At 38.9% G+C, this 26,929-nt stretch overlaps 1 protein-coding gene across 1 annotated transcript in view; it reads right to left on the reverse strand.

Annotated features, from left to right (window-relative positions):
* LOC146986472 (uncharacterized) overlaps window positions 1–26,929 on the reverse strand; it is a 185,693-nt gene that overhangs the window by 46,080 nt on the left and 112,684 nt on the right. Inside the window, exon 23 of the mRNA XM_085780483.1 lies at window positions 24,101–24,274. Within this exon, the coding sequence (XP_085636609.1) occupies window positions 24,101–24,274 (174 nt within the window). The remainder of the gene's footprint in view (window positions 1–24,100; window positions 24,275–26,929) is intronic.

The raw sequence follows: 26,929 nt of genomic DNA on the forward strand, positions 1-26,929 counted from the left end.
AGCTCTCACCACTGATTTTTTTTGTTTTTGTCCACTGCTGTATTTCAGTCAGTGAAAAAAGAAACTGTCCCTGCCTGGAGAATCCCTCGTCTAAAAGCCCAGGTAAAAGCTTTAAAAGTACAAGTATGTATTAAATTGAGTGGAACACTTTGCTTTGTTATTTATAATTCCAGATTTTCATGTTTTTTGTTTTTAGTCTTTAAATCAGACGGTGTTGTGTAAAATTCCCACTGTGACGTTTACAGGTGTTGAACTCTGGCCTGCTGTTTTTTTTTTTTACCTTTTATCTAACATCCTTGATTAAATGCTCCGTCTTTTTCATTAGGTCTGTATTAATCTGAAAACAGCAGGATTGAATAAAATGATGCTGTTTTTAAAAAGTCTTGTAAGCCATTGTTTTACTGCTTCATTTCCATTGAACATAAGAAAGTAGGGTTAAGTAGTACACCAGTATGAAATAACATGACACCGTGGACTGGTTTCCCTCCTGTCCTCCACAATGTTTCCAGTCACCAGCCGCCACTGATTCACAAGTATGTCACAACACAGTGTAGTGTAAGTACCCGGATGCTGCACACAAAACGGTCCAAAGGTTGAGTGTGTAACGATGGAAACTTCACACCCTCAGTGATCTCTGTCTTGGCTCCGTAGCAGAGTATACACTGCAAAAACTCAAAATCTTACCAAGAATATTTGTCTTATTTCTGGTCAAAACAAATCTCATTACAGGCTACTCAAAATAAGACTCATCACATTAAAAAGTAGCTTATCTTTAGACACTTTTCACTTCTTTCAAGTATATTTTCACTTCAAATAAGTGAAAAACTCTGATCAAGTTTTTCTTTCTTATTACAGTACAGGCACAAAAAACTTGCTTTCACCGGCAGATTTTTCTACTAATTTCAAGTGAAAATCAGTTTGAAACAAATGAAAATGATCTAAAAACAAGTCTATTTTTAGGTGATGAGTCTTATTTTAAGTGAAAAGAGTTTAGTTTTGACTAGAAATGAGACATTTTGACAAGAAATAAGACAAATATTCTTCTTATTCTTTGCAGTGTATTTAGGTCTGCAAAATAGGAGACACTATAGTCGTACCTGCCCACCACTCAGAATTATGATGGCAGCTTTCCCTTCAGGTATGTTATAGTCATCCCATCAACTAGCCTGACCTGTTCACCTGTGCTATGTGGAGAGAGACAAACACTGTCTACCCAGGGAGCATTGCAGTCAGCTACCTAATTAAGCTAATGCTCAATGAGCGAGTTAAAAAGTCCTCACAGTCTTCAGCCTCATTTTAACCCTTATGTGGTGTTCGTGTCAAATTGACCCGTTTCAAATTTTTACTAAAAGAAAAAATATTCAAGGATACGACTTTTCGACCTGAAAATCCATGGCCTTGGCTTATTTTATGTGAAGAACGTGTGAAAGAAAAAATATATATTGACATGATATGCTACAATACCCCTACGCATTTATGTCCTTCATAGGATGTTCGGGTCAATTTGACCCGGATGAAATACATTGACTGACAGACAGGCACACACACACACACACACACACACACACACACACACACACACACAGAGACACACACACTTACATGGACACAGACACACAAACGCATGCACAGACACACAGAGACACACACACACAGTTCTCATGTTTCCATTGTTATCTGTCACCTGTTTTTGTGAAAATCAATTGAAAATATCTGTTCAAAATAATAAATATCAATGAAAACATTGTTTCATCTCTATTTTTCATAGATAAACATGATTTATGCTACCCAAGGCTTTACTATAGTGGATTTTTTACATACATTATAACTTTATCACAAAAAACGAATGACATTTCCATTGTTAAATGTGATCTAGCAGAGATTAATTGCAAACATGATTCATGTATGTTATCTTTATTGTTTGGAACTGAGATAAAGAAAATATATGTTGGAGTTTTTTTATGTAAATATTTAGTTCTATATTTCTTTTAAAACCAACAATAATGTTCCAGGTCAATTTGACCCGAACAGTTCCAAAGGGTCCAAAATGTGAACATAACACAAGGGTTAAAACAAGAACCATGTAAAGAGGTTCTAACTAATGTCTGAGGCTACAGCTGATGGTCTATAAAAAGACACTAAAGAAAACACATTGCATTGCTGTGTAGAGCTAGCTCGCCATGATACTGTCGACATGAAAAGAACAAAATATAACTGTTATTTTCTTCTAACTTACTGGTCAATGTTTTCCCCAGTAAGAGGAGCCGGCTGACGCAGCGGCCTAATCTCCACCTGGTATTAAACAGGTGGCGACTGGAAACCGCTGAGCCACACGCACGCCAGCCAGGTGAAGTTGGTAACTAGGCTGTTGCACATGAGAAGACAGTGGCGTGTGATTGTAAACACCGTCTTGATGCATTTCCTCCAGACAGCGGAGGGACCGGTCACCTGCAGCGCTTCAAACTGTTCTGGGAGATGGAGACACTTCACATGAAGCCAGTCTGTCGTCTGTTCACCTGCATCTTTCTGTCTTTACTCCCACCGTGTCTTTGAACAGCTGGAATACCAAGTGGAACTGACATAAAACATGATCGCAACTCACATTTATCTGGGAAAGAACTGTTTCCATCAGAATTTGTTGCATAAACTTTGTATCAATCAAGAGAAAATCCAATGAACTTTACTGTTTCCATCAGACATTTTTAATTCCATATTGCTTCATGTGAATAAAAACATGTGGATGGAAACATGGTTTAATAGTTTGCTCACTATCAGCGTGGGACGTCGCCTGTGTGTCGGAGCAGAAGTGAAACATGACGACACCTGGAGGAGGATCAGAGCAGAGAGCTGGGAACGCCACTCGCCCAAAGAGGAAGTTTTCTGGGACGCATACTTCACATTTAAGCTGCTGTCAAACACTTTGAAAAAACAAGATCGATCCATTTCTTTTTCAGATATTCTAAATGTTATGTTTTAGAAAACAGAGCAGTGGAAACATTCTTGGAAACATAAATATTTTTCCATACAATAGTTTCCATTTTCTATACTTTTCCAGGCCTGGAAATGAATCAAATATATTTTCCATACCCTGAATAAAAATGCTTCATATGATACACTGCAGTAGAAATACTTTATTCGGTTACAGTAGGAAAGTAGAAGTACTCCCTGTACTTACAGTAACACAGTGTAAAAAACTTCATGTATTTACAGTAAAACAATAAAATACTTCCTGTAGATACAGTATCAGAGTGAAAGTACTTCTTACAACGTATCACAATGAATACTTCTTGTATTTATAATACCAGCGTTTTCTGAGTCTGTGATGTCATAGATGATGTCATACGTGATGATGTCACATCCTGACAGGTTCACCTGCTGCACTTTACACTTTATTTCACTCCCACAGTCTCATCAGCTGTGGAAACAGCTACAGATCAGACTCACTGCAGAGTCTCCAGTCGGAAGTCTGGACTCTTCACAAGATCATGAAGCTGCTGCAGAGATGAAGAACTCAGCTTGTTGTCTCCTCCTTTCAGCTCCAGTTCTCTCAGGTGGGAGGGGTTGGACTTCAGAGCTGAGACCAGAGAAGAACAGCTGATGTCTGACAAACTGCAGTCATACAATCTGAATAAAGAATAAAAGAAGATGAAATGAAGATCACACACACACACACACACACACATACGTGTTTTCAGGACATATCGGGACATATGACAAAAATGTGAAAAATGGGAACATGCCTTTCCCAAGGTCCTAGAGGCTGGGGAATCAAAGTGTTTCTTCCCCATGCTTCCAGGAATATGCCCATCTGTTGAGATTTTGGCTAGGGCTATCTTTTGGTCAAACCTGATTTTAATGCTACTTGTGAGGACATTGTCAGGTTTATATGACTTATGGGTGCAATAACATCACACACTGATATGTCATGTTTAGGTGAATTGTGAGACCCATGGATACACACAAAAGTTTCATGTTTACATGACTTATAAAGACCAGGAAAGGGTAGGTCTATTTTCAGTGTTTTTTAAATGCTTTTACTGTGATTGTATGCGCCTGTAAAGCACTTTGAGTTGCCCTGTGTCTGAATTGTGCTATACAAATAAACTTGCCTTGCCTTGCCTTTCACCTTGACTCCTGTTGCATATGTTTGAAATACCTTTATAATAGACATAGGTGTACAATAGTCATGCTCATCAGTCAGGTAACCTCTGACAGAAATGTCAGATATTCACATGTTAATACAACACAGTAAAACTGAGCTTTGTAGAGACTTAAAAAGAGACATAGCTAAAAAATGTGGTCAGTCTACTTTTTAAGTCTTATTATTGTATTGCATTTATGAATTTTGTAGTAAATGTTCATGTGAATAAAAACATGGAACACTTTCTGCCATTCATTCGTTTTTAATTGCTGGCAAAATATGTAAATTGAAACAGAACAGACCACAGAAAATAAAGAAATCTTGCCTCCTTCCCTCCACGGAATAAGGCAGTGCAGTAGACGAGGCATGTTTGAACTGGACCAGTTTTGTATCTTTCTATAAAAAAGACCACAGTAAACCCTCTATTGAAGCATACAGCTTCTATGAAACAGTATATTCTGCTAACCTTTCTAAATAAAGTCGGAATTTACATAGCTCCCATTCCAGTGAATTGTGTAATACTTCAAAAACCAGATTCAACAACTTATGGGTAAGAACAACGCAATGCTGAAAACTTACGAGATAACTGTGGAAGTAACAATCCCTTTAAGTACTTTCTCTATTGCTTGTTGAAACTGAGAGCGAGAGTATGAACCTATCTTCTTAAACCTCATTTTCTAAAAGAAATTATGGCAGGTACTGTGAATAAAACCAGGAGAGTGGGGAGTTGAAAAAAACATGCTTGTTAATCTGAACATTTGCCAGGACTGAGCAACTTAGCACAATCTGTTACAAACAACATGGAATGAAAATAAAATTCAGTTCAACTGATATAGAACAGTACCTTACCCACAGTTTGCATTTTGTAGTTTTATCTATTCATCTTCCTTTTTAATGCTATGATTCTGTTGTGAATGTAGTATTTGATGGCAACCCAGTCTCTGTCTTTTAGAGCTACCGGCTCTGCTTGGAGGCAGGAGTCACAGTCCCTTTTACCTGGTACTTTGCAGCTTGTTATGAAATGCAACATGTGCCGCTCAACAGCCTTCACTTCGTCACCTGTCCACTTGCTTCTCACCTTCCCAGCTGTCATAAACAGAAACAAAAGAAAATCATTTATCAATGGAAAAATGGCTCTGCTAATGTAAAAAATGCAAGATAGGATAGAAAATATTCTAGTTAATAATGTGAATACAAAATGCTCTTTAACCTTGTTTTCCATTGGAGCGCTTTGAGGATGCTTGGGATGTAACCACTTGAAGTGCTGTGCTATGCTGGGAATCTAAAAGGATGAAATAGAATATGTATTATGATAAAAGCACATATTCACATACTGTCATGCCTGAGGAGACTTAACTTTTCTTTTCATCACATGTACATTCACTTCAAACATTCTGTATTTGGGTGCATTTTATATTTTACCATTTCTTGGTTCAGTGTTGCCGTTTTTGTTGTCCAATGTGGTTGAGAGAGAAGTGCCCTCCATGCTGTCCAAGGTGGTTGAGGCAGAAGTGCCCTCCATGCTGTCCAAGGTGGTTGAGTCAGAATTGCCCTCTATGCTGTCCAAGGTGGTTGAGTCAGGTGTGTGGCTTGAATCCCCAGGAGTCTCAGTTCTTGAGCCTTTGAAAAGAAAAAATTAAATATGTTAAATGGATCCCTATGAAAAAGGCTTTCCTAACTTGCTACCTCCTCTTTACCTTCCTTCTAAGTTGCTCTGCCCTCCAGTGTACTGCTAACTGACTTCTTAGCTCTTATTGCAAAACATTAATTCCCTTTTTGTCATCTAATGTTGCTTTTCTCCATTGATTTCTTATGTGTCTCCTATCTTTCACTAATTTCTCTTATTCTTTCTGTTGTCTAGACCTAATAGGCTTCAACCTGTTCATCTTCTTTCTCTCAATGTTTCCAGATCTTTCAGTACCATATTCATAGATGATGTCTACCATCCTCTCTAATTAATATGCTGTTGTTCCTTAAGCCCATCTAACAAGATTATCACGGTAACTGTCTCCAGTCTCATAACTTAAAGATGTTACCACATACTGTGCGAGTCAGCAATGGTTTCTTCGCTGGAATCATCATCACTCGTGGTTACTTCATCTGGTTGAGTAAAAAAGTCAGGCCAAAGTTTTTAAATTAAAGGCTGAACATGCATAAATGTTACATTTAAAGCTCGATAAACTATGTTTTAAACTAAATTTCACCGTCAGGATTGATCTCGATGTCATCCAGCCCTTTCCCTCGCAGATCAGACAGTTTTCCTTTCTCCATTGCTATCAACAGTTTGCTGACTTTTGCAAGCTGCAGGGTACTCTCTGGAAGTCGGTAGAATTCTCTGTGGACACGGATGTTGTGTCCGAGAAAGGTGGCAAGTTGATCCATTTCATTTTCTTTAAGGTTTAGTACTGTGGACAAAGTGGCAACTTGTTTCCGCAATCTTGTTGAGGTGAGTGCCTCTGGGTACTTTGCACCACATTGTTTAGCATACTTGCGAAAGCAGTCGGAGCCTCTGTAATGGGAAAGGACACCTGGGCGTGCAAACAAGTACACATTCTCTGTGCGGACTTGACAGTCATTCCTGTTTGTCACGAGGAGGTCCATTGCAGCGATCATGTCAGGTGTGAGAAGCACAGGTACCATTCTTGACCCTTTACCACGAATCTCAACTCTGTCAAAGTGCCTTGCAAGCTTCCTTTCCAACTCAGTAAGGCCGATCATAATGTCAGGATTCAACTCTGTGCGATTCCGGGATGTGAAAACCTGGAGCTCCATTTTTGAAACTTCCCCTTGCCTTTTTCTGTTAAATAGTACTACCTGCGTTAAAGTCACTTTAGCAAGATTTCCGAAGGTTATGCTGTTGCGGTTTTCCTCCAGGTCCTTCACGCACTTAGCAGATTCAGTAGCAAGAAACTTGTGCAGCAGCGACACATCCTGTGTAAATGGTAAAACCTGTGGTTTATTCCATTTGGCTTGTTTAAGTGTACCCAATGCAGCAGCTGAAATGGACTCTGTCCACTTTTTCTCATACAAAGTGGCAAATTGCTTGGCTAACTCTGCAACATCATGGCGATTTGCAATGATGGCATTGCACTGCACAATGCCTGCAACTTTGGCCAAACTGTGCCCCAATTTCAAAGCCAAGGATGGGGTTTTATATGAGTTGCTTTCCAACTCATAACCAGCAACTGCTCTGACTGCTTGTATGACCTGGGGAAAGTTACTAGGCATAACAAGGTCTTCTGTGCTCTTCAAAGGTGTCATAGCTCTTGCCGTTATCAATAATCTTGCCATCTCTCTCATTTTTTGGCGTATGTAATCATTCCTTTTCTCATGTGGTTTCCTGGCATTGTAGAGTGACTCACCAAGGCTAAGAATGTCTCTTTCACTCCTTACTACTAAGGAAATGTCATCCTGATTCATTTCACAGGCAATCTTCCAAACAGCTTCATGAATTTGATCAGGTTTCGGTAAGTCCAGTTGGATCCGTTTTCGCCCAGCGGGAGGCTCTCCCTCAATGGACTTCTGAGGGCAGTTTCTCACATGTCTCCAAAGGCAATCTCTTGCATATAGTCCTTGACAAAACTTGCAATGACGATAACCATCAGACTCTCTTGCTGTAGTAGGTCTTCGACAAGCAACCATTTCTCCAGCACCAGAGGTTGCCACAGTAGCATTATGGCTAAAGTTTCCCCTCTTCTTAATAGAGCGTAACACATCTCTTCTTTCACGGGATCTTTTATTAAAACTGAAAGCCCTTGCAACATCAGGATGTTGACTGTGGGCGAATTCAAGGTGTCTTGCCAATTTAGAAATGGCCTTTTTACAATAAAGACAATATTGCTTCTTGTTGTACTTGCTTTGTTTTGCTGGGTTTGGCAATGGAGCGACTTTTATGGAGCTGTTATTGTGTGATGTATTCCCTGATGAATTGGCACTGCAACTCATCACTAAAGTACTATGACTGCTGCTCCTCAGTGACGAACTAAAACTTGTAGGTTTCTCTGAACCAGTGGTCTCCCCACTGTGTGCTGTAGCCATCCCCACTGGCATGTCCTTTAACACTTTTTTGAGAGGAGGAGATTCTGTGGTTCTCAGTTCGTTACTACAAAGACTTGTGTCTGAGGAATTGCCCCTTGAGTCTGGAACAAAGTCAATATCTTCATAATCTGTACAATCTGAAGATTCATCAGTAGAGGTCTGAAGGAAAATGGAGAAAAAAGCATTATTACATTCCTAAATAGCCAAGTTATCATTCTCCGTACAGTACCATCACATTGTGCATAACATGACTTGAAAGTGATGAGTCATTAAAAACATGAAATTGAACTGAATTGGATTCCTTAATACAGTTGTTTTTCTATTTCACTACTGTGTCATATTCATTACCTGGTTACGTAAGCTTGCAGAGTTTCCATCATGAAATCCACAATCATCGACCAAGGGATGTTCAACCTTTAAAACCATTATTAATACTGTAAATACAATTCACTGAATAGACATTTTCACCCCAGTTATATTAAGGTGGAAATGATGAAATGATTTAAATAACACTTTGAAAATATTTTGCCTCAAATACCTACGACATACTATTAGGACAATAATCTCTAAACCACAACACATTTCAGTGTGCGATTTGATGTTGATGGTGTATGATATAAAAGGAGAACAACGCATAGCATAAAGTTTTGCGTTACTATGACTCACCTATTGCATAAAGTATAACAAATATTTTGAGAGAAAAAATCTGTTGCAACTTTGTCTTTCAAACATGGTGCATGAACTGGAAACGAGTGAATGGGAGAAATTCTGCTAGGCCCATGGAGGTTCTTGTAAAATAAATACCTTGAAAATAATGCATTTGCATATGACCAAATGTTTGGTTTTTGCTTTGATTTGCATACTCACAGAATTATTCATTCTGGTGAACAGACTCAAAGTCATCTGCCTCTCTCGCTCAAATATATTTTTCTTGGCCTCATCGTAACGTTCCTCACACCGAGCATGATGCCGCTTTAGATTTTGCAGATGACAGCTTGCTCTTGACTGACCATATCAAGAATCAAATGTAAAGAACCTTAGTCTTAGTTAAGATTCTACAATATTTCCTCAAATAGAAAATATCCCCAGTCAAAGAACATAACATTTTTGAATGAAGGAGAAGAAGGCAGCTGTCTTACTTGCTTTGCAGTAGCTGTCTGGTGGAAGGAGACACCTCCAGTGGTCTGGCAGACCTTAAATGAAATGACAGAGATTCACTAATTGTTTGAGATTACACAGAACTGTAACTGGAAATTATGTTGCAATTAATTTTACTGTAAATGAAAATAATAGTGGTTCTAACTTCTTCTGTTGTTGTCAAAGAAAGCTCTAAACCCCACACTGATGTGAACTGATCTACTTCCCCAGAAATCCAATCATGTAAACTGGATGTTAAATGGACAAAAACATTAGCAAAATGATAAAAAAAAATATATACAATTTAGAGAGAATAAAGATCAATTTGATGCTTTAAGGGGAAGTTAGAGCTAACAAATGGTATAGCCAATTTCTTCCTGCTATGCTATTCACAAACAATTAATGCTAACATTGATATTGTGAACATTTGACACAAACTGATTGTTTTAATACAGTGAAAGGGCATTTCATGTATGCACTGGGCCCAACTGAGGCATACACTATACTTAATTCCAAATAGAATAAATTAATGTGTAATTACCTGTTGGATGGATGACGTGGATCTCTCAACTTCCTGCAGGCCAAGAAGTGAGTGAGTCGGGATCTCAACACTTGGTGTCTGCAACAAAAAACAACAATACAGTGTCAGAGATATTCTGTACTTTAAATCCTGACTAATCAATAAACAAATGATCATACTTGTTTCACTGAACATAATTCACAGGAGCATCTGGGCTCATTATGCCAAACTCTATAGAAACTGCTAACACTGTACAGCATCTGCTACCCAACAATATGAGGACATGTAACACACACTGTATAGTCGATGGGACAGACAATATGAGGACATCAACTAAAACACACTCAAGTCTTTCACAGCCTAAAACAATATGAGGACATGTAACACACACTGTATAGTCGATGGGTCAGACAATATGAGGACGTCAACTAAAACACACTCAAGTCTTTCACAGCCTAAAACAATATGAGGACATGACGACTTAACACATGTAGAGTCCATGTTCCTGACCTCTAACTTCTTCTGTTGTTGTCAAAGAAAGCTCTAAACCCCACACTGATGTGAACTGATCTACTTCCCCAGAAATCCAATATTGATATTGATGATATTGTGAACATTTGAAACAAACTGATTGTTTTAATACAGTGAAAGGGCATTTCATGTATGCACTGGGCCCAACTGAGGCATATACTTAATTCCAAATAGAATAAATTAATGTGTAATTACCTGTTGGATGGATGACGTGGATCTCTCAACTTCCTGCAGGCCAAGAAGTGAGTGAGTCGGGATTTCAACACTTGGTGTCTGCAACAAAAAACAACAATACAGTGTCAGAGATATTCTGTACTTTAAATCCTGACTAATCAATAAACAAATGATCATACTTGTTTCACTGAACATAATTCACAGGAGCATCTGGGCTCATTATGCCAAACTCTATAGAAACTGCTAACACTGTACAGCATCTGCTACCCAACAATATGAGGACATGTAACACACACTGTATAGTCGATGGGTCAGACAATATGAGGACATGTAACACACACTGTATAGTCGATGGGTCAGACAATATGAGGACATCAACTAAAACACACTCAAGTCTTTCACAGCCTAAAACAATATGAGGACATGACGACTTAACACATGTAGAGTCCATGTTCCTGACCTCTAACTTCTTCTGTTGTTGTCAAAGAAAGCTCTAAACCCCACACTGATGTGATCTGATCTACTTCCCCAGAAATCCAATCATGTAAACTTATCAGCAGATGTTAAATGGACAAAAACATTAGCAAAATGATAACAAATATATACAATTTAGAGAGAATAAAGATCAATTTGATGCTTTAAGGGGAAGTTAGAGCTAACAAATGGTATAGCCAATTTCTTCCTGCTATGCTATTCACAAACAAGTAATGCTAACATTGATATTGTGAACATTTGACACAAACTGATTGTTTTAATACAGTGAAAGGGCATTTCATGTATGCACTGGGCACAACTGAGGCATATACTTAATTCCAAATAGAATAAATTAATGTGTAATTACCTGTTGGAAGGATGACGTGGATCTCTCAACTTCCTGCAGGCCAAGAAGTGAGTGAGTCGGGATCTCAACACTTGGTGTCTGCAACAAAAAACAACAATACAGTGTCAGAGATGTTCTGTACTTTAAATCCTGACTAATCAATAAACAAATGATCATACTTGTTTCACTGAACATAATTCACAGGAGGATCTGGGCTCATTATACCAAACTCTATAGAAACTGCTAACACTGTACAGCATCTGCTACCCAAAAATATGAGGACATGTAACACACACTGTATAGTCGATGGGTCAGACAATATGAGGACGTCAACTAAAACACACTTAAGTCTTTCACAGCCTAAAACAATATGAGGACATGTAACACACACTGTATAGTCGATGGGTCAGACAATATGAGGACATCAACTAAAACACACTCAAGTCTTTCACAGCCTAAAACAATATGAGGACATGACGACTGAACACATGTAGAGTCCATGTTCCTGACCTCTAACTTCTTCTGTTGTTGTCAAAGAAAGCTCTAAACCCCACACTGATGTGATCTGATCTACTTCCCCAGAAATCCAATATTGATATTGATGATATTGTGAACATTTGAAACAAACTGATTGTTTTAATACAGTGAAAGGGCATTTCATGTATGCACTGGGCCCAACTGAGGCATATAATTAATTCCAAATAGAATAAATTAATGTGTAATTACCTGTTGGAAGGATGACGTGGATCTCTCAACTTCCTGCAGGCCAAGAAGTGAGTGAGTCGGGATTTCAACACTTGGTGTCTGCAACAAAAAACAACAATACAGTGTCAGAGATATTCTGTACTTTAAATCCTGACTAATCAATAAACAAATGATCATACTTGTTTCACTGAACATAATTTACAGGAGCATCTGGGCTCATTATGCCAAACTCTATAGAAACTGCTAACACTGTACAGCATCTGCTACCCAACAATATGAGGACATGTAACACACACTGTATAGTCGATGGGTCAGACAATATGAGGACATGTAACACACACTGTATAGTCGATGGGTCAGACAATATGAGGACATCAACTAAAACACACTCAAGTCTTTCACAGCCTAAAACAATATGAGGACATGACGACTTAACACATGTAGAGTCCATGTTCCTGACTTCTAACTTCTTCTGTTGTTGTCAAAGAAAGCTCTAAACCCCACACTGATGTGAACTGATCTACTTCCCCAGAAATCCAATCATGTAAACTGATCAGCAGATGTTAAATGGACAAAAACATTAGCAAAATGATAACAAATATATACAATTTAGAGAGAATAAAGATCAATTTGATGCTTTAAGGGGAAGTTAGAGCTAACAAATGGTATAGCCAATTTCTTCCTGCTATGCTATTCACAAACAAGTAATGCTAACATTGATATTGTGAACATTTGACACAAACTGATTGTTTTAATACAGTGAAAGGGCATTTCATGTATGCACTGGGCCCAACTGAGGCATATACTTAATTCCAAATAGAATAAATTAATGTGTAATTACCTGTTGGATGGATGACGTGGATCTCTCAACTTCCTGCAGGCCAAGAAGTGAGTGAGTCGGGATCTCAACACTTGGTGTCTGCAACAAAAAACAACAATACAGTGTCAGAGATATTCTGTACTTTAAATCCTGACTAATCAATAAACAAATGATCATACTTGTTTCACTGAACATAATTCACAGGAGGATCTGGGCTCATTATGCCAAACTCTATAGAAACTGCTAACACTGTACAGCATCTGCTACCCAACAATATGAGGACATGTAACACACACTGTATAGTCGATGGGTCAGACAATATGAGGACATGTAACACACACTGTATAGTCGATGGGTCAGACAATATGAGGACATGACGACTGAACACATGTAGAGTCCATGTTCCTGACTTCTAACTTCTTCTGTTGTTGTCAAAGAAAGCTCTAAACCCCACACTGATGTGATCTGATCTACTTCCCCAGAAATCCAATATTGATATTGATGATATTGTGAACATTTGAAACAAACTGATTGTTTTAATACAGTGAAAGGGCATTTCATGTATGCACTGGGCCCAACTGAGGCATATAATTAATTCCAAATAGAATAAATTAATGTGTAATTACCTGTTGGATGGATGACGTGGATCTCTCAACTTCCTGCAGGCCAAGAAGTGAGTGAGTCGGGATTTCAACACTTGGTGTCTGCAACAAAAAACAACAATACAGTGTCAGAGATATTCTGTACTTTAAATCCTGACTAATCAATAAACAAATGATCATACTTGTTTCACTGAACATAATTCACAGGAGGATCTGGGCTCATTATGCCAAACTCTATAGAAACTGCTAACACTGTACAGCATCTGCTACCCAACAATATGAGGACATGTAACACACACTGTATAGTCGATGGGACAGACAATATGAGGACGTCAACTAAAACACACTCAAGTCTTTCACAGCCTAAAACAATATGAGGACATGTAACACACACTGTATAGTCGATGGGACAGACAATATGAGGACGTCAACTAAAACACACTCAAGTCTTTCACAGCCTAAAACAATATGAGGACATGACGACTTAACACATGTAGAGTCCATGTTCCTGACCTCTAACTTCTTCTGTTGTTGTCAAAGAAAGCTCTAAACCCCACACTGATGTGAACTGATCTACTTCCCCAGAAATCCAATCATGTAAACTGATCAGCAGATGTTAAATGGACAAAACATTAGCAAAATGATAACAAATATATACAATTTAGAGAGAATAAAGATCAATTTGATGCTTTAAGGGGAAGTTAGAGCTAACAAATGGTATAGCCAATTTCTTCCTGCTATGCTATTCACAAACAAGTAATGCTAACATTGATATTGTGAACATTTGACACAAACTGATTGTTTTAATACAGTGAAAGGGCATTTCATGTATGCACTGGGCCCAACTGAGGCATATACTTAATTCCAAATAGAATAAATTAATGTGTAATTACCTGTTGGAAGGATGACGTGGATCTCTCAACTTCCTGCAGGCCAAGAAGTGAGTGAGTCGGGATTTCAACACTTGGTGTCTGCAACAAAAAACAACAATACAGTGTCAGAGATATTCTGTACTTTAAATCCTGACTAATCAATAAACAAATGATCATACTTGTTTCACTGAACATAATTTACAGGAGCATCTGGGCTCATTATGCCAAACTCTATAGAAACTGCTAACACTGTACAGCATCTGCTACCCAACAATATGAGGACATGTAACACACACTGTATAGTCGATGGGTCAGACAATATGAGGACATGTAACACACACTGTATAGTCGATGGGTCAGACAATATGAGGACATCAACTAAAACACACTCAAGTCTTTCACAGCCTAAAACAATATGAGGACATGACGACTGAACACATGTAGAGTCCATGTTCCTGACTTCTAACTTCTTCTGTTGTTGTCAAAGAAAGCTCTAAACCCCACACTGATGTGATCTGATCTACTTCCCCAGAAATCCAATATTGATATTGATGATATTGTGAACATTTGAAACAAACTGATTGTTTTAATACAGTGAAAGGGCATTTCATGTATGCACTGGGCCCAACTGAGGCATATAATTAATTCCAAATAGAATAAATTAATGTGTAATTACCTGTTGGATGGATGACGTGGATCTCTCAACTTCCTGCAGGCCAAGAAGTGAGTGAGTCGGGATCTCAACACTTGGTGTCTGCAACAAAAAACAACAATACAGTGTCAGAGATATTCTGTACTTTAAATCCTGACTAATCAATAAACAAATGATCATACTTGTTTCACTGAACATAATTCACATGAGGATCTGGGCTCATTATGCCAAACTCTATAGAAACTGCTAACACTGTACAGCATCTGCTACCCAACAATATGAGGACATGTAACACACACTGTATAGTCGATGGGTCAGACAATATGAGGACATGTAACACACACTGTATAGTCGATGGGTCAGACAATATGAGGACATCAACTAAAACACACTCAAGTCTTTCACAGCCTAAAACAATATGAGGACATGACGACTTAACACATGTAGAGTCCATGTTCCTGACTTCTAACTTCTTCTGTTGTTGTCAAAGAAAGCTCTAAACCCCACACTGATGTGAACTGATCTTGTAACTAGAAATTACCTTCAATCATTTTAATTTAATATGTATCTTTTTATCTCCTAATACTTATCAGATCTTTGACTGTATAATCTATGAAGAGGATTAACTCACCAGAGCTCGCCATGGCCACTGAGATTCTCCATAGTCATAGGTTATTTCACTCTCTGCTTGGATGTCTTCCATAGCAAACAAGCAAAGATGAGGTTTACCCTGGACTATCAACTTTTTCATTCTGCAGTTTGAGGACTTGTGGCCATCATTAACCAGCCGGCCCATTGAGTCATCTTCATGGGAGGCATCAATGCTAAAATCGAACAAGGAAATATATCTAAGTTTTCTCCACTAAACCCATAATGTTGTAAAGAACAATTAATCTTTTATAGGCCTTTACTTACCACCATGAGCTATTGTTCCACTCAAAATCAAACAGGAAAACATTTTGCTTCTCTGTGTACTTTTTCTGCCGCTTGTCCCGTTCATATTGTGAGATCATCTCCCCACGGTACTCGACAACAAAGGATCCCTTTTCAATTGGTGCACAGGCAAAGACACCACGTCCTAATACACAAAAGTTCACTGATTAGTGTCAAGTAATAAAATCCAAATCAGGTTTACTAACTGCAGCTGATCAGGTATTGACAAAACATATGCAGAACAAACAAATGTAAGACTTTTTAACAGTGAGAAAAATATCTGAATGATGTTTGGTGATGTCTGGAATTGATGGTTAGGGCTGCAATCGATAAAATCACTTAACACTAGAACCGCCAACATTCTAATCCCCCTTAAAACGCCACAGCGGTCTCCCAGACCGTCACGTGTAATTACATTGTTTCCAGTCGCATACAGTTCTGTAAGTGGAAAAAATAAGATTTCATTTTTAGTAGTGTTAGTCCTTCTTCATATTATGTTGTGTTGGAGTCTTGATTGGATGTGGTTGGGGGGTTAGACTGAGTGATGTTACAGCACCGCTTGTTGCACCTACAGCAGACGCTTCTGCCTACAGCTGAAAGTGACGCATCTGGACACATGTGCTGCTTTCATGTCAAGAGTCGATGTCGCTGTTCACTGGATTTTTATTTTTTCTAGGCCTGTTTGTTATCAACTCCAGTGTTTTACAGTTGTTCTACCTGGATACTACGTAGTTTAGGCTCCACGCCCACAGAAACCCGTTATTACCGGACTGGACAGCAGCCGAGAGAATTAGGCTATTATTACGTTATAATTCAATAGGCCTAATCATTATGACCGAGAGTGAGTAGGCTATATATATGGCGCTTTATATCTAACACAGACTAATCATGATCTAGTCTGTCCTGAGCCCACAAAATAAAGTTTGTAAGTGTCTGTGTAACGGAGCTCCACGCACCTCCGTTACACAGACAGTCCGCGCACCTCCGTTACATCTGCACGGAGCACACGTCAGCTGACAGCTGACAGATGTGTATATCTGACAGATGCAGCTTACAATTTCCTCATCACTACCTGAGCCACCAACAGATCCCCCCTCCCTCACGCCCCGAGGAGTCTCCTGGACATATCCTGTATTCTCTGATTTTCCCTTTTCTTTTCTAACCGGCCTGTTTCAGTTATTGCCCGTATAGCTACGTACACCCGGTGCCGTTCTCTCTCTCTCTCTCTCTCTCTCTCTCTCTCTCTCTCTCTCTCTCTCTCTCTCTCTCTCTCTCTCTCTCTCTCTCTCTCTCTCTCTCTCTCTCTCTCTCTCTCTCTCTCTCTCTCTCTCTCTCTCTCTCTCTCTCTCTCTCTCTCTCTCTCTCTCTCTCTCTCTCTTTTCATATAAAAATAAATATAGCCACATAGGAAAACAATAAGTGAAAAGAAGAAGCGCGGTAACTGCAAAATGGAAACATTGTAATAATTGCTGTGTGATCACAGCTGGACACAGCGATCTATAACTGCCGTTTATATGCAGCGGTCCCACACACCGCTGCTGGCGGTCCGAGGTATAATTGCTCAGAAATCGAGTGTGTTTCATTTTAATAAGTTGTAAGCTTCAGAAACCATTAAACACATATATTTAGGAAAAGTCACGGACTGGAAGACCTGTAGGTTTAATGTAAACAAACCTAATTTACATAAGAAAAACACAAACGGTCTGTGAGACCGTCTTGGCGGTTCTAGTGTTAAAAAATTATTGTTAAAATAGATGGCAACAAATTTCATTAGCAATTTGTTGTGTTGTGCAATTATGTCGCCATGATGTCTAGTAATGTTCACGCAGTAAACATCGGGAATGATATCTAACATACCTTTATAGTCATTGATCCACTGGACCTTTAAACAAGGCTTGTCATCCTCAGATAAAATAAACTGAGTAGCCTCAGCTTCAGGACGAAGTCTTGCTCTTCTTTTTGTCATGCTCCTTACTTGGCCATGTACTCCTCAACCTGCAAACATCTACATGGGAAGATGACAAAAAGTCAACGAGACAAGTACAAAAAAAAGACCAGTACTTATTTTGAATCAAAGAGGACTTATAAATGATATTATTCATAACTCATTTGCTGATCAGGCTAATAGATCAGTGCAAACCCTGTGCAAATGTCATTAAACATTAAAAAACTTTAACAAATAATATTAACCTACCAAAGCACCAATAATGCAACTTCAAAGATAAATCCTGCTATAAAATCATTATAAAACTGTACTCTACCTGTACTGAATAACTAGTATCATTGTGTTAAATAGGACTTTGACTGTCTCTGCAGTTGAAGATGAAAATGTTTGTTTGGAGAATCGTCCCTTTAACTCAGGTTTGCATTGTTATGAACAGTTATATTTAGCAACAACTTCTACAATCTGTTGTTGAAGATTAAGCAAAAGTAATTAATTACCATTTATAATGCATCCCTTCCAGTTCGTTTGAGTCAACTGCGTGTTTGAGTTCCGTTTAGCCAATTAGCTAGCTAATTAGCTAACCTTACCGCATGGTGGATGTGTCGAAGGATTAAATGTCTCCTGAGCGCTGAAGGTCCCGGATGTGCCGTTCACCGAGAGCTCCGCTGCGGTCGTATCCGTTTCAGATAGGCTTTGCTTTGGCAATTAACATCTGATCAGATGCTGCAATACTGACTGACTAACCAACCAACCAACCAACGCTGATCTCAAACGCAATCATTGTGTAAAGCTGTTTGCCAGCCGCAGTATGATCAAACGGAAACAAAATAAGGCTGATCTGTTTATAGAACTCAAGAGGGCTTTTATTTTGAAAGAGATAACTTATACAGGAAGTGGTCAATGCAGGAACTTCACCAGTCACGGACTTTCCTCGTCGTGTTTACAGTCGAAGCTCAGCAGCACGCACCTGAGTTCAGGTAAGAACAACGTTTATAAGTTGTTGAGAGTTGTCACAACAATGTTAACTGCTGTTACAGTTAATTTGGTTCCGTTTTCACGGGAAACTGTTCTTAACCAACACTTAGGCATGTGAAAATGTCCTCATTTTCCCCAGTGTCCCGATTGTGGTGTGTTATATAGGTGCGTTGTTTTAAAAATGTCCTAATTTGTCATGAAAACCAGAGCAGCACTTCTGGACCTCAAGATGAAAATTCAGATGATTTTTATAAAAAAGGTAGTATAATGTGTTGTTCTAAAGGATTTAACAGTTGCTCAGTGAATAAAGTAACTTAATTACCCACTTTTAATGACTAAATTAATTACTAAATGAAGCTGGCATTGTGTACTGTGCGGTTTTTAATAGTGTTTTAATAGTTGTTAAACATCTGCACTTTACACAAGGCTATTGTAAAAAGTATAAGGAAATTTTAATTTAAAATATAATTAATGAAGTGTTGGCTATGTCAATCAATACTTATAGGTAGGCCTACACAAAGGGAGGAGAGACTGACCCTGATGATGACCATATTGAACTGGATGACAGCAGCAGCGGCAGGAACCTCCCAGTTCAACCTACTTTTGCTGTACCTAAAGGTTCCTAAGGTACCGTAGAATACTAATTAACTAAAAATGTTACTAACCCACCATATAGCAATATGCAAATTGCTCTTTTATATTGCTTGCCTGCTGGAATGTTGTTGTCTCTTGGAACATTTTGGGTGACGAGTAAAGCTTGACCACCTCAGTATGTTATTTCAAAGTTGTCAATGCTTCAAGATCCCCTCCAGACATGTTATGAGATTGAATAAAATACTCTACTTTGAAAAGGTGAATTATCTTGTCATTATCTTATTATCTTGATACTTTCTTTTATCCCTGTGGCATCAGGGAGCATCACAGACATAAAACACAAATACTATATTTACATTACTTTGGAGTATTTTATAAATGTATTTGACAGGGCTGAAGAGCAATACACTTTGACACACTCAAAGGGATTTTGTAAGGCCACACTACTCACAGGATGTCTGTAATCAAGTTCAATCTGTGTGAGCATATGCTTCCTGCCTCAACCAGTGTAGTGGTAAACATATTTTCTGGACTGCAATAACTATATAAAATGTATCTTACTTTTTAGAATGTAAACATTTGAATGCAATAGGAAAAGGCTATGGATGTAAACAACTGGTATATGCTTGTTTGCTCATGGTCATTTACTGGCAGGCGTGGTTAAGTACTAGTGGTTCTGTATTTCTGTTCAGTTAAGATATCTAAAGTGCTAACTTTACCTTCAATATATTGTTCATGTACAACCCCAATTCTAGTCCAGTTGGGACGCTGTGTAAAATGTAAATAAAAACAGTATGCAGTGATTTGCCAATCTCATAAACCGATCTTGGCGCTCTGCTCCCAGTGTTCCCCTAGCGTTATATTCTTTCTCTTGAGCAGAGCCATCAGCACTTTGCTTTTCTTTTCCAACCAATGAACTTTATTTATAGAGAAGATACTGTAGCACTTTCTGTGTTAATAGATTGCTGGAATCTGTCCCTCAGGAATGTCTTCTGTCAGTTCCAAAACCCGAGCATGACTTTGTATCCGAGCTGCCCTGAGCAGAGTTCTCCACACTGCATGAAAAGTGGGATATTTGGCAGTAAACACAACAGCAATGCAAATTGCCGTGGAAGTTCACATTGACAACTCAGCTTCAGACTCCTGGCCAGGTGTCAACACTTTGAGATGAAACCAGCTTATCTCTATCATCAGAGCAGTGGATGATGCACTCCATTTGTGGTTGCTGTGGTGGTGGGCTGTTACTTAGCCTACTTGTTCACTGGTGGCCATGTTCACTCAGCTTTCAATTGCAACATACAGAACAATCAGAAATCATCATTACTTTGATGCAAAATATGAAATCCTCTGTCAGTACTTTGGTTCCATGTGGACAACAACAGAGATTTCCACTAACATCAAGCTAATATTAAAGCAGAAGTAAGTGATATATTTGTGTTAATATAAGACTTAAATAGTTATATCTTCCGACAGCAATCACTTCTATAGAGTGTTTGGTCTGAAACACGGGTCTGTCAGTCACTCTGCTCTGCTCTGAGTCGAGGAGAAAACATTTATCGTATCCTACAGTTTTTATCCAATGAGGAGAGAGAACGGCATGCAGGGCTGTGTGTGCAGCCAAGGGACGCCGTGAATGTGGCGACGTAGGGACGAGGACTGTTATGGTGCGTTCAAGGAAACTCGTATTTTTCCGACCGTGAAGTCGTACCAGTTCGATCTGGTACGAGTTCACCGGTCAGAAGTTACGAGTGGCCGTTATAGTGACTTTCACCGGTAAAACAGGTCGGAAAAACACGAGTGTGTTGCCTGGAACGCTACAAAGTCGTAAGTCGTGGCTTGAAGCTGTAATTTACGATTTCAAAAGCCTGCCTGGAACGCAGCATTAGCGAAAACGACCGGACCACTTACTTCTGCTTTAACTCAATTAATTAATCATCGTAACATGTACATGAACAATATATTGAGGGTAAATTAGCACTTTAGATATCTTTACTGAACAGAACCACTAGTACTTACCTCACCTGCCAGTAAATGACCATGAACAAATAAGCATGTATCACTTGTTTATGTCCTTAGCCTTCTCCTATGGCGTTCAAACATTTACATTCTAAAAAGTAAGATACATTTTATATAGTTATTGCAGTCCAGAAAATCTATATGTTTACCATGAAGGACAGTCCACTGCACTGGTTAAGGCAGAAAGCATGTGCTCACACAGGTTGAACTTGATTAGCCCTGTCAAATACAATTACAAAATACTGCAAAGTAATGTAAATACATGTACATGTAAACACATTCAAAATCAAGTAACAGAAGTACCGTGCATAATGATGTATGTGTAGATTTTGACCCTTGAAGACTGTTTACATACATACACAAGTACATACACAAGCTCAAACATACAGTTGTGGGAACAAGAGGAAAAACACATTTTTAATTTTGGAATTTCAGCATTGATCATGAGGATTAACTTCCACAGACTCATTTTGAAACTTTTTATATTTCCAGACATTCCTCAAACAAGAGCTGGTGGCCCTGCACAACAGATCCTGAAGACCTTCCCTCGCACTCAGCATGGTCAGCGTATTCAGCTTATACATTCTCACTGTGAAATTGAGAACAATAACAACAATATCCTAAACTCTTATTAAGAATATAGAATGTTGTTGTTATTGTTCTCAATTGCACTGTGAGAATTTGAGTGGTGCTTATTCTGCTTAAGACTGATTACTGTACAGGACACTGAGATGTTTACTGTACAGAGCTGAGCACTAACTACTGAATGAGAGTATAGAATATTGTTGTTCACTGTGAGAATTTATGGTGCTGCTTATTAGGTTTACAAAATTCCTTGAATTTTCAAAGTTGGAAACTGTCCATGGGAATCAAGGGGAATATATGGGAATTTATAGGAATTAACAGGAATAATGGGAAATTTGCAAAATTGCTGGTTAGCCTTTAACAGGGAATTTAAGTGTAGTTAAAAAAATATCTTGCTTATATCTTGGTTAAAACAACAAGATTTAATACAAATTCAGTTGAATTACTACCCTGCTCTGTGCATTCCTCAATCACATGCACAGCTAATTTCTAGAATCCTGCACACTACAGCAGGACTATTGAAGCCACATTACTGCATGCAAGTTTAACAAGCAAATAAAAGTAAATCAGATATGCTAATGTAAGCTAGCTAACATCATTGCATTGACAATTTAAGAGCCTAGCTATCATGGTGCTAGCTAGCTCAACTGTGATGTGTTTCTTCTGCCTTCAGCTGGCCTTTTTTCACACAAGAATGTAGGTTATGTTTGATTTAGCATGCTGTTTTAGGAGTATTCACCTATTCATCTAGCCTTTCTATTCATTTATCCAGCATATTTTTAAAGACCATTCCAATTGTTTAGCTAACTATTTATATATCTGTGCATAGCATTGCATTAGCATTTTTTACAAACTTTTCTCTCATCTTATTCTACAGAACAATGTAGATACATTTTACCCCAGCCAATGCAGAAGGAAAGGCTGTGAGCAATTGCATGCATGTCTGGTGATGACAAAAGAAAATGTTTGTGTTTATGCTTGCATGACAGTTTGTATGAATTACCCCAAATTTCCCATTAATTCCCATATATTCCCATGGCAAGTTTCCAACTTGGAATATTTCCAAAATTCCCCAGTTTAACTTCCCATGCAAAGTTTCCAGAAATCTACCGGACATTTTCCACCCCTTTGCAACCCTACTGCTTACTGTGCGTAATACTTGTTTACTACAGAGTTGAAGAGTATTGATTATAATTATTAAAAATGTAATAATTCTAATAAATATTGCAATGTATGATTATTGCCAGTACTGTAAATAGTGTTGTTCTTGCACAATACATTGTACCCACTTAACCTGCCTTAGGCTACTGTTGGTGAGATTACTTATTGCACCTAAGACCCAGATGTTGATGGGAATTATTATTATTAATATTATTATTATTATTATTATTTGACTCTAATTGTATGGAATATGTATATTGCAGTAATGCTTCAAATGTGTTAGTGTGTCTGAACAAAGTGACATATGAGGACCTGCAGAGTGACGTCACTGAAAGTGTGTTAAAAGTGTGTTAAGTTCCAAAACTGGCCACTAGTTGGCGTAATCGAAGATGAGCAAAAATGTTAAACACACTTACACACTTTATTTCCTAAAATTGTGATTTTTAAGGACATTGGAGATTTTTGGTCTGGGAGCATGTTGGGGAGGTCTAGAACACTGTAGAGAGCTCAGAAAAATGAGGACGTCAAAAATGTCCTCATTTTTCCTTGTGTCCTGATAGTGAAGGTGTGTTATCATAAAAATGTCCTGATTTGTCATGAAAACAAGAGCACACACACACACACACACACACACACACACACACACAGCTGCAGTGATCAGATCATTGATTATTGATCAGACTGAGTGAAATGAGCTGAAAGTGAAGAGTCATTGTCAGTGTGAGAGAAGAACAAGTGGAAACATGAGACAACAACTATTTCAAACGTCCTTCATTCATGACATCAAAGTCAATGATTCAAGTTCTGAGTGAAGATCAATCAGGTTCAGTTGTGGATCAAAGATCTAAGATCTACAACAGTAACAGTCAGTGAACTGACCTCAGAGTCTCCAGTCTACAGTCTGGACTCTCCAGAAAACCACTCAGATGCTTCACTCCTGAATCATGAAGGTAGTTGTGGTTCAGCTCCAGTTCTCTCAGGTGGGAGGGGTTGGACTTCAGAGCTGAGCCCAGAGAAGAACAGCTGATCTCTGACAAACTGCAGCTCCTCAATCTGAATAAAGAATAAAAGCAGTGAGTTGAGGACAAAGCTCCTTGTTGACAGCGTTCAGTGTCTCATCATCTGTTCAGAGCTGAAGAAGCTTCAGAAAGAACAAGTTTAGAAAATCAAAGTCCAACAGCTGAAGCAACAGGAAGCAGGTTAAACAGTCACATAGAGAGAAAACAGCTCATTAATATTCATGAGAAGCTGCTGCTGCTTCAACACAGACGCAGTGACTCCGCCTCTTCACCTGTCAGCTCCACCTGTGGCTCCATCCAGACAAACTCATGTTGTGCAGCCACATTGATCAGAGATTTACTGACCATGCTCAAGACAACAAACATGTGAGGCTGAACTCTGTTACCATGACAACTAACGTGTAGAAACATGTTGAATGAAGCTCAGAGACAGAAAAACCTGAAACCAGCTTATTATGGGATGTTGGCTTTGAATGTTTCACTACAAACATCACAGAGCCTCAGGAAAGAGGTGGAGCCAGCAGCTATTGATTATAGATCAGTTATTGTCTGATACATCACATGTGTTTCTGTAGTGGAGGTGAAACATGAAGAGAAACAGAGACTGGACTAAAAACCAGTGAGGTGCAGTCAGGGCTTTGATTTATTCACTTCATCTAAAGTTGGATTCTTTTGGACTTTCAGATAACTTTACTACAAGTTCAATGTGTCAGAATGTGGTGATTTTCATGGTCTAATAAAAGCCAGTAAACAGAGTTAGCTTCTGTCCAGGCAGCAGCTGCACAAACCACTCAGCCATGTGTAGTATTACAGAGCAAAGGCCCAGAGCTGCTCTGCCTCTTCTGTCAGTACGGTGTGTATGTGGCTGTTTGCACATGTGCAGTAAGTTCCCACAGAGAGTTATATTATTATTAATTCAATTTATATAGCACACATTCACACCGGTGGCGGTAAGCTACGTGTGTAGCCACAGCTGCCCTGGGGCAGACTGACGGAAGCGTGGCTGCACAATGACCACCACCATGATCATTCATACACATTCACACGAGGCAAGTTGGGTAAGGTGTCTTGCCCAAGGACACTACGACAGAGACTGGGAGAGAGCGGGATTCGAACCGCCGACCCTCCGATCATTGGACGACCCGCTCTACTGCCTGAGCCACTGTCGTTCACATGGAGGTGAAGAGGCACAACGCTACGCTGCCTCTTAACTTAACTGCTCCATGTCTGAGCTGCACTTCTGTTCACGTTGCCTTGGTGAATGGCAAGGTCATAATAGTTTTGGATTTTTAATTATAGTTTAGTTTTATTTAGTTTTGACTTCTTTTTCTCTAATTCAGTTAGTTGTAATTAGTTTTTAGAGCGGGTTTGCTAGTATTAGTAAGTTTAAATTTTTTTCTAAACGCTTAGTTTTAGTTTAGTTTTTATTCGTTTTAGTTTTTTCTTACTTTGGGTTATTTTTTAGTTGAATGATTCAAAAAGATCAGAGCAAGTATTGTGTAATAAAACTCAAAAGATACCATTTAACATGTGTTCAGTTACTGCAGTTTTTTTTACATACCAGTACAGTAAAGTAACAATAGGCTTACAGTAGCCTACCTCACATGTTGTGTTGTATTTACAGTAACATAAAGTAGCATAAGGTGAACAGCACCCCTGCACCGGGCTCTACAAACACTGCTGCGCATATCATGCCACGTAGCAACGAGACTCAATAGCTACTGCACAGCTGTTACAGTAATATTGTAGCGACCCCGCAGTAATGTTCTTGTTATGATGTTTAAGTTGTGTGATTTCTGACTGACTGACTGTCAATGTGTATGGTACGGGCCGGGCAGGTTGGATGAGCAGCTGAGGGGCCGGGGTGAGTGAGGAAGACAGTGTCCTGTGTGTGAGTGAGTGTCTGTGTGTGTGTGTGTGTGTGTGTGTGTAGGTGAGTGAGTGAGGAGGAGCAGAGGAAGAAGTGAGATCTGTCAGATAAGTTTGTGTTATGTTGTTGTAGTTACGTTGGGTCGGACGCTACAATATAAATAACAACGTGTGCCACGGAATCGGAGCCTATGCCTGAATCGATTTCATATCAATCCGAAATTGACTAAGACGAAAACTAAGGGAATTTTATCTATAATTTCAGTACGTTTTAGTTTTTTCCTTTGATTATAGTTTTTATTTATTTCAGTTAACGAAAAAAAAATTTCAATTCTAGTTTTCGTCACTTCGTTCGTTTTCGTTAATGATAATAACGGTGGTGAATGGTCAACACACAGACGTGTCCCCTGGCTTTTTAGCCTCCAGCAGTTTAGCAGCTAATTCAACTGCAGTGATGCTCCACTGGAGAGGTGAACACCTTAATGAGCTTTCATCTGAAGAACAACAGCAGCTTTTATCTGACGGGAGACCAACGCCTGAGCTACGGTGGCCGTTGGTCGGTACGGTAAACCTTGTAATAACAGCTTGTTGTGTACAGTTAACATCCTTGTTGCTCAGGTCTGAGTGTGGATTGTGTTAAAGGTTTGTTGTGTGATGTGAGCGGTGCTCCAACATGTGATCCTGTTATTGATCTGAGTTGTGTGTTAATAACAGCTGATGTCAGGACGGCATGGATTGTGGGGAAAAGGTGTTGCACATGTTTAAGACTTGGATCTGTGTGAACCATTGTGCATGAATGTGTTTGTTGTGAGGTTGTTGT

The sequence above is a fragment of the Trachurus japonicus genome, chromosome 6, assembly GCF_045865225.1.
Source record: "Trachurus japonicus isolate A0001 chromosome 6, Traja_1.0".
In the NCBI taxonomy this organism is placed as follows: domain Eukaryota; kingdom Metazoa; phylum Chordata; class Actinopteri; order Carangiformes; family Carangidae; genus Trachurus; species Trachurus japonicus.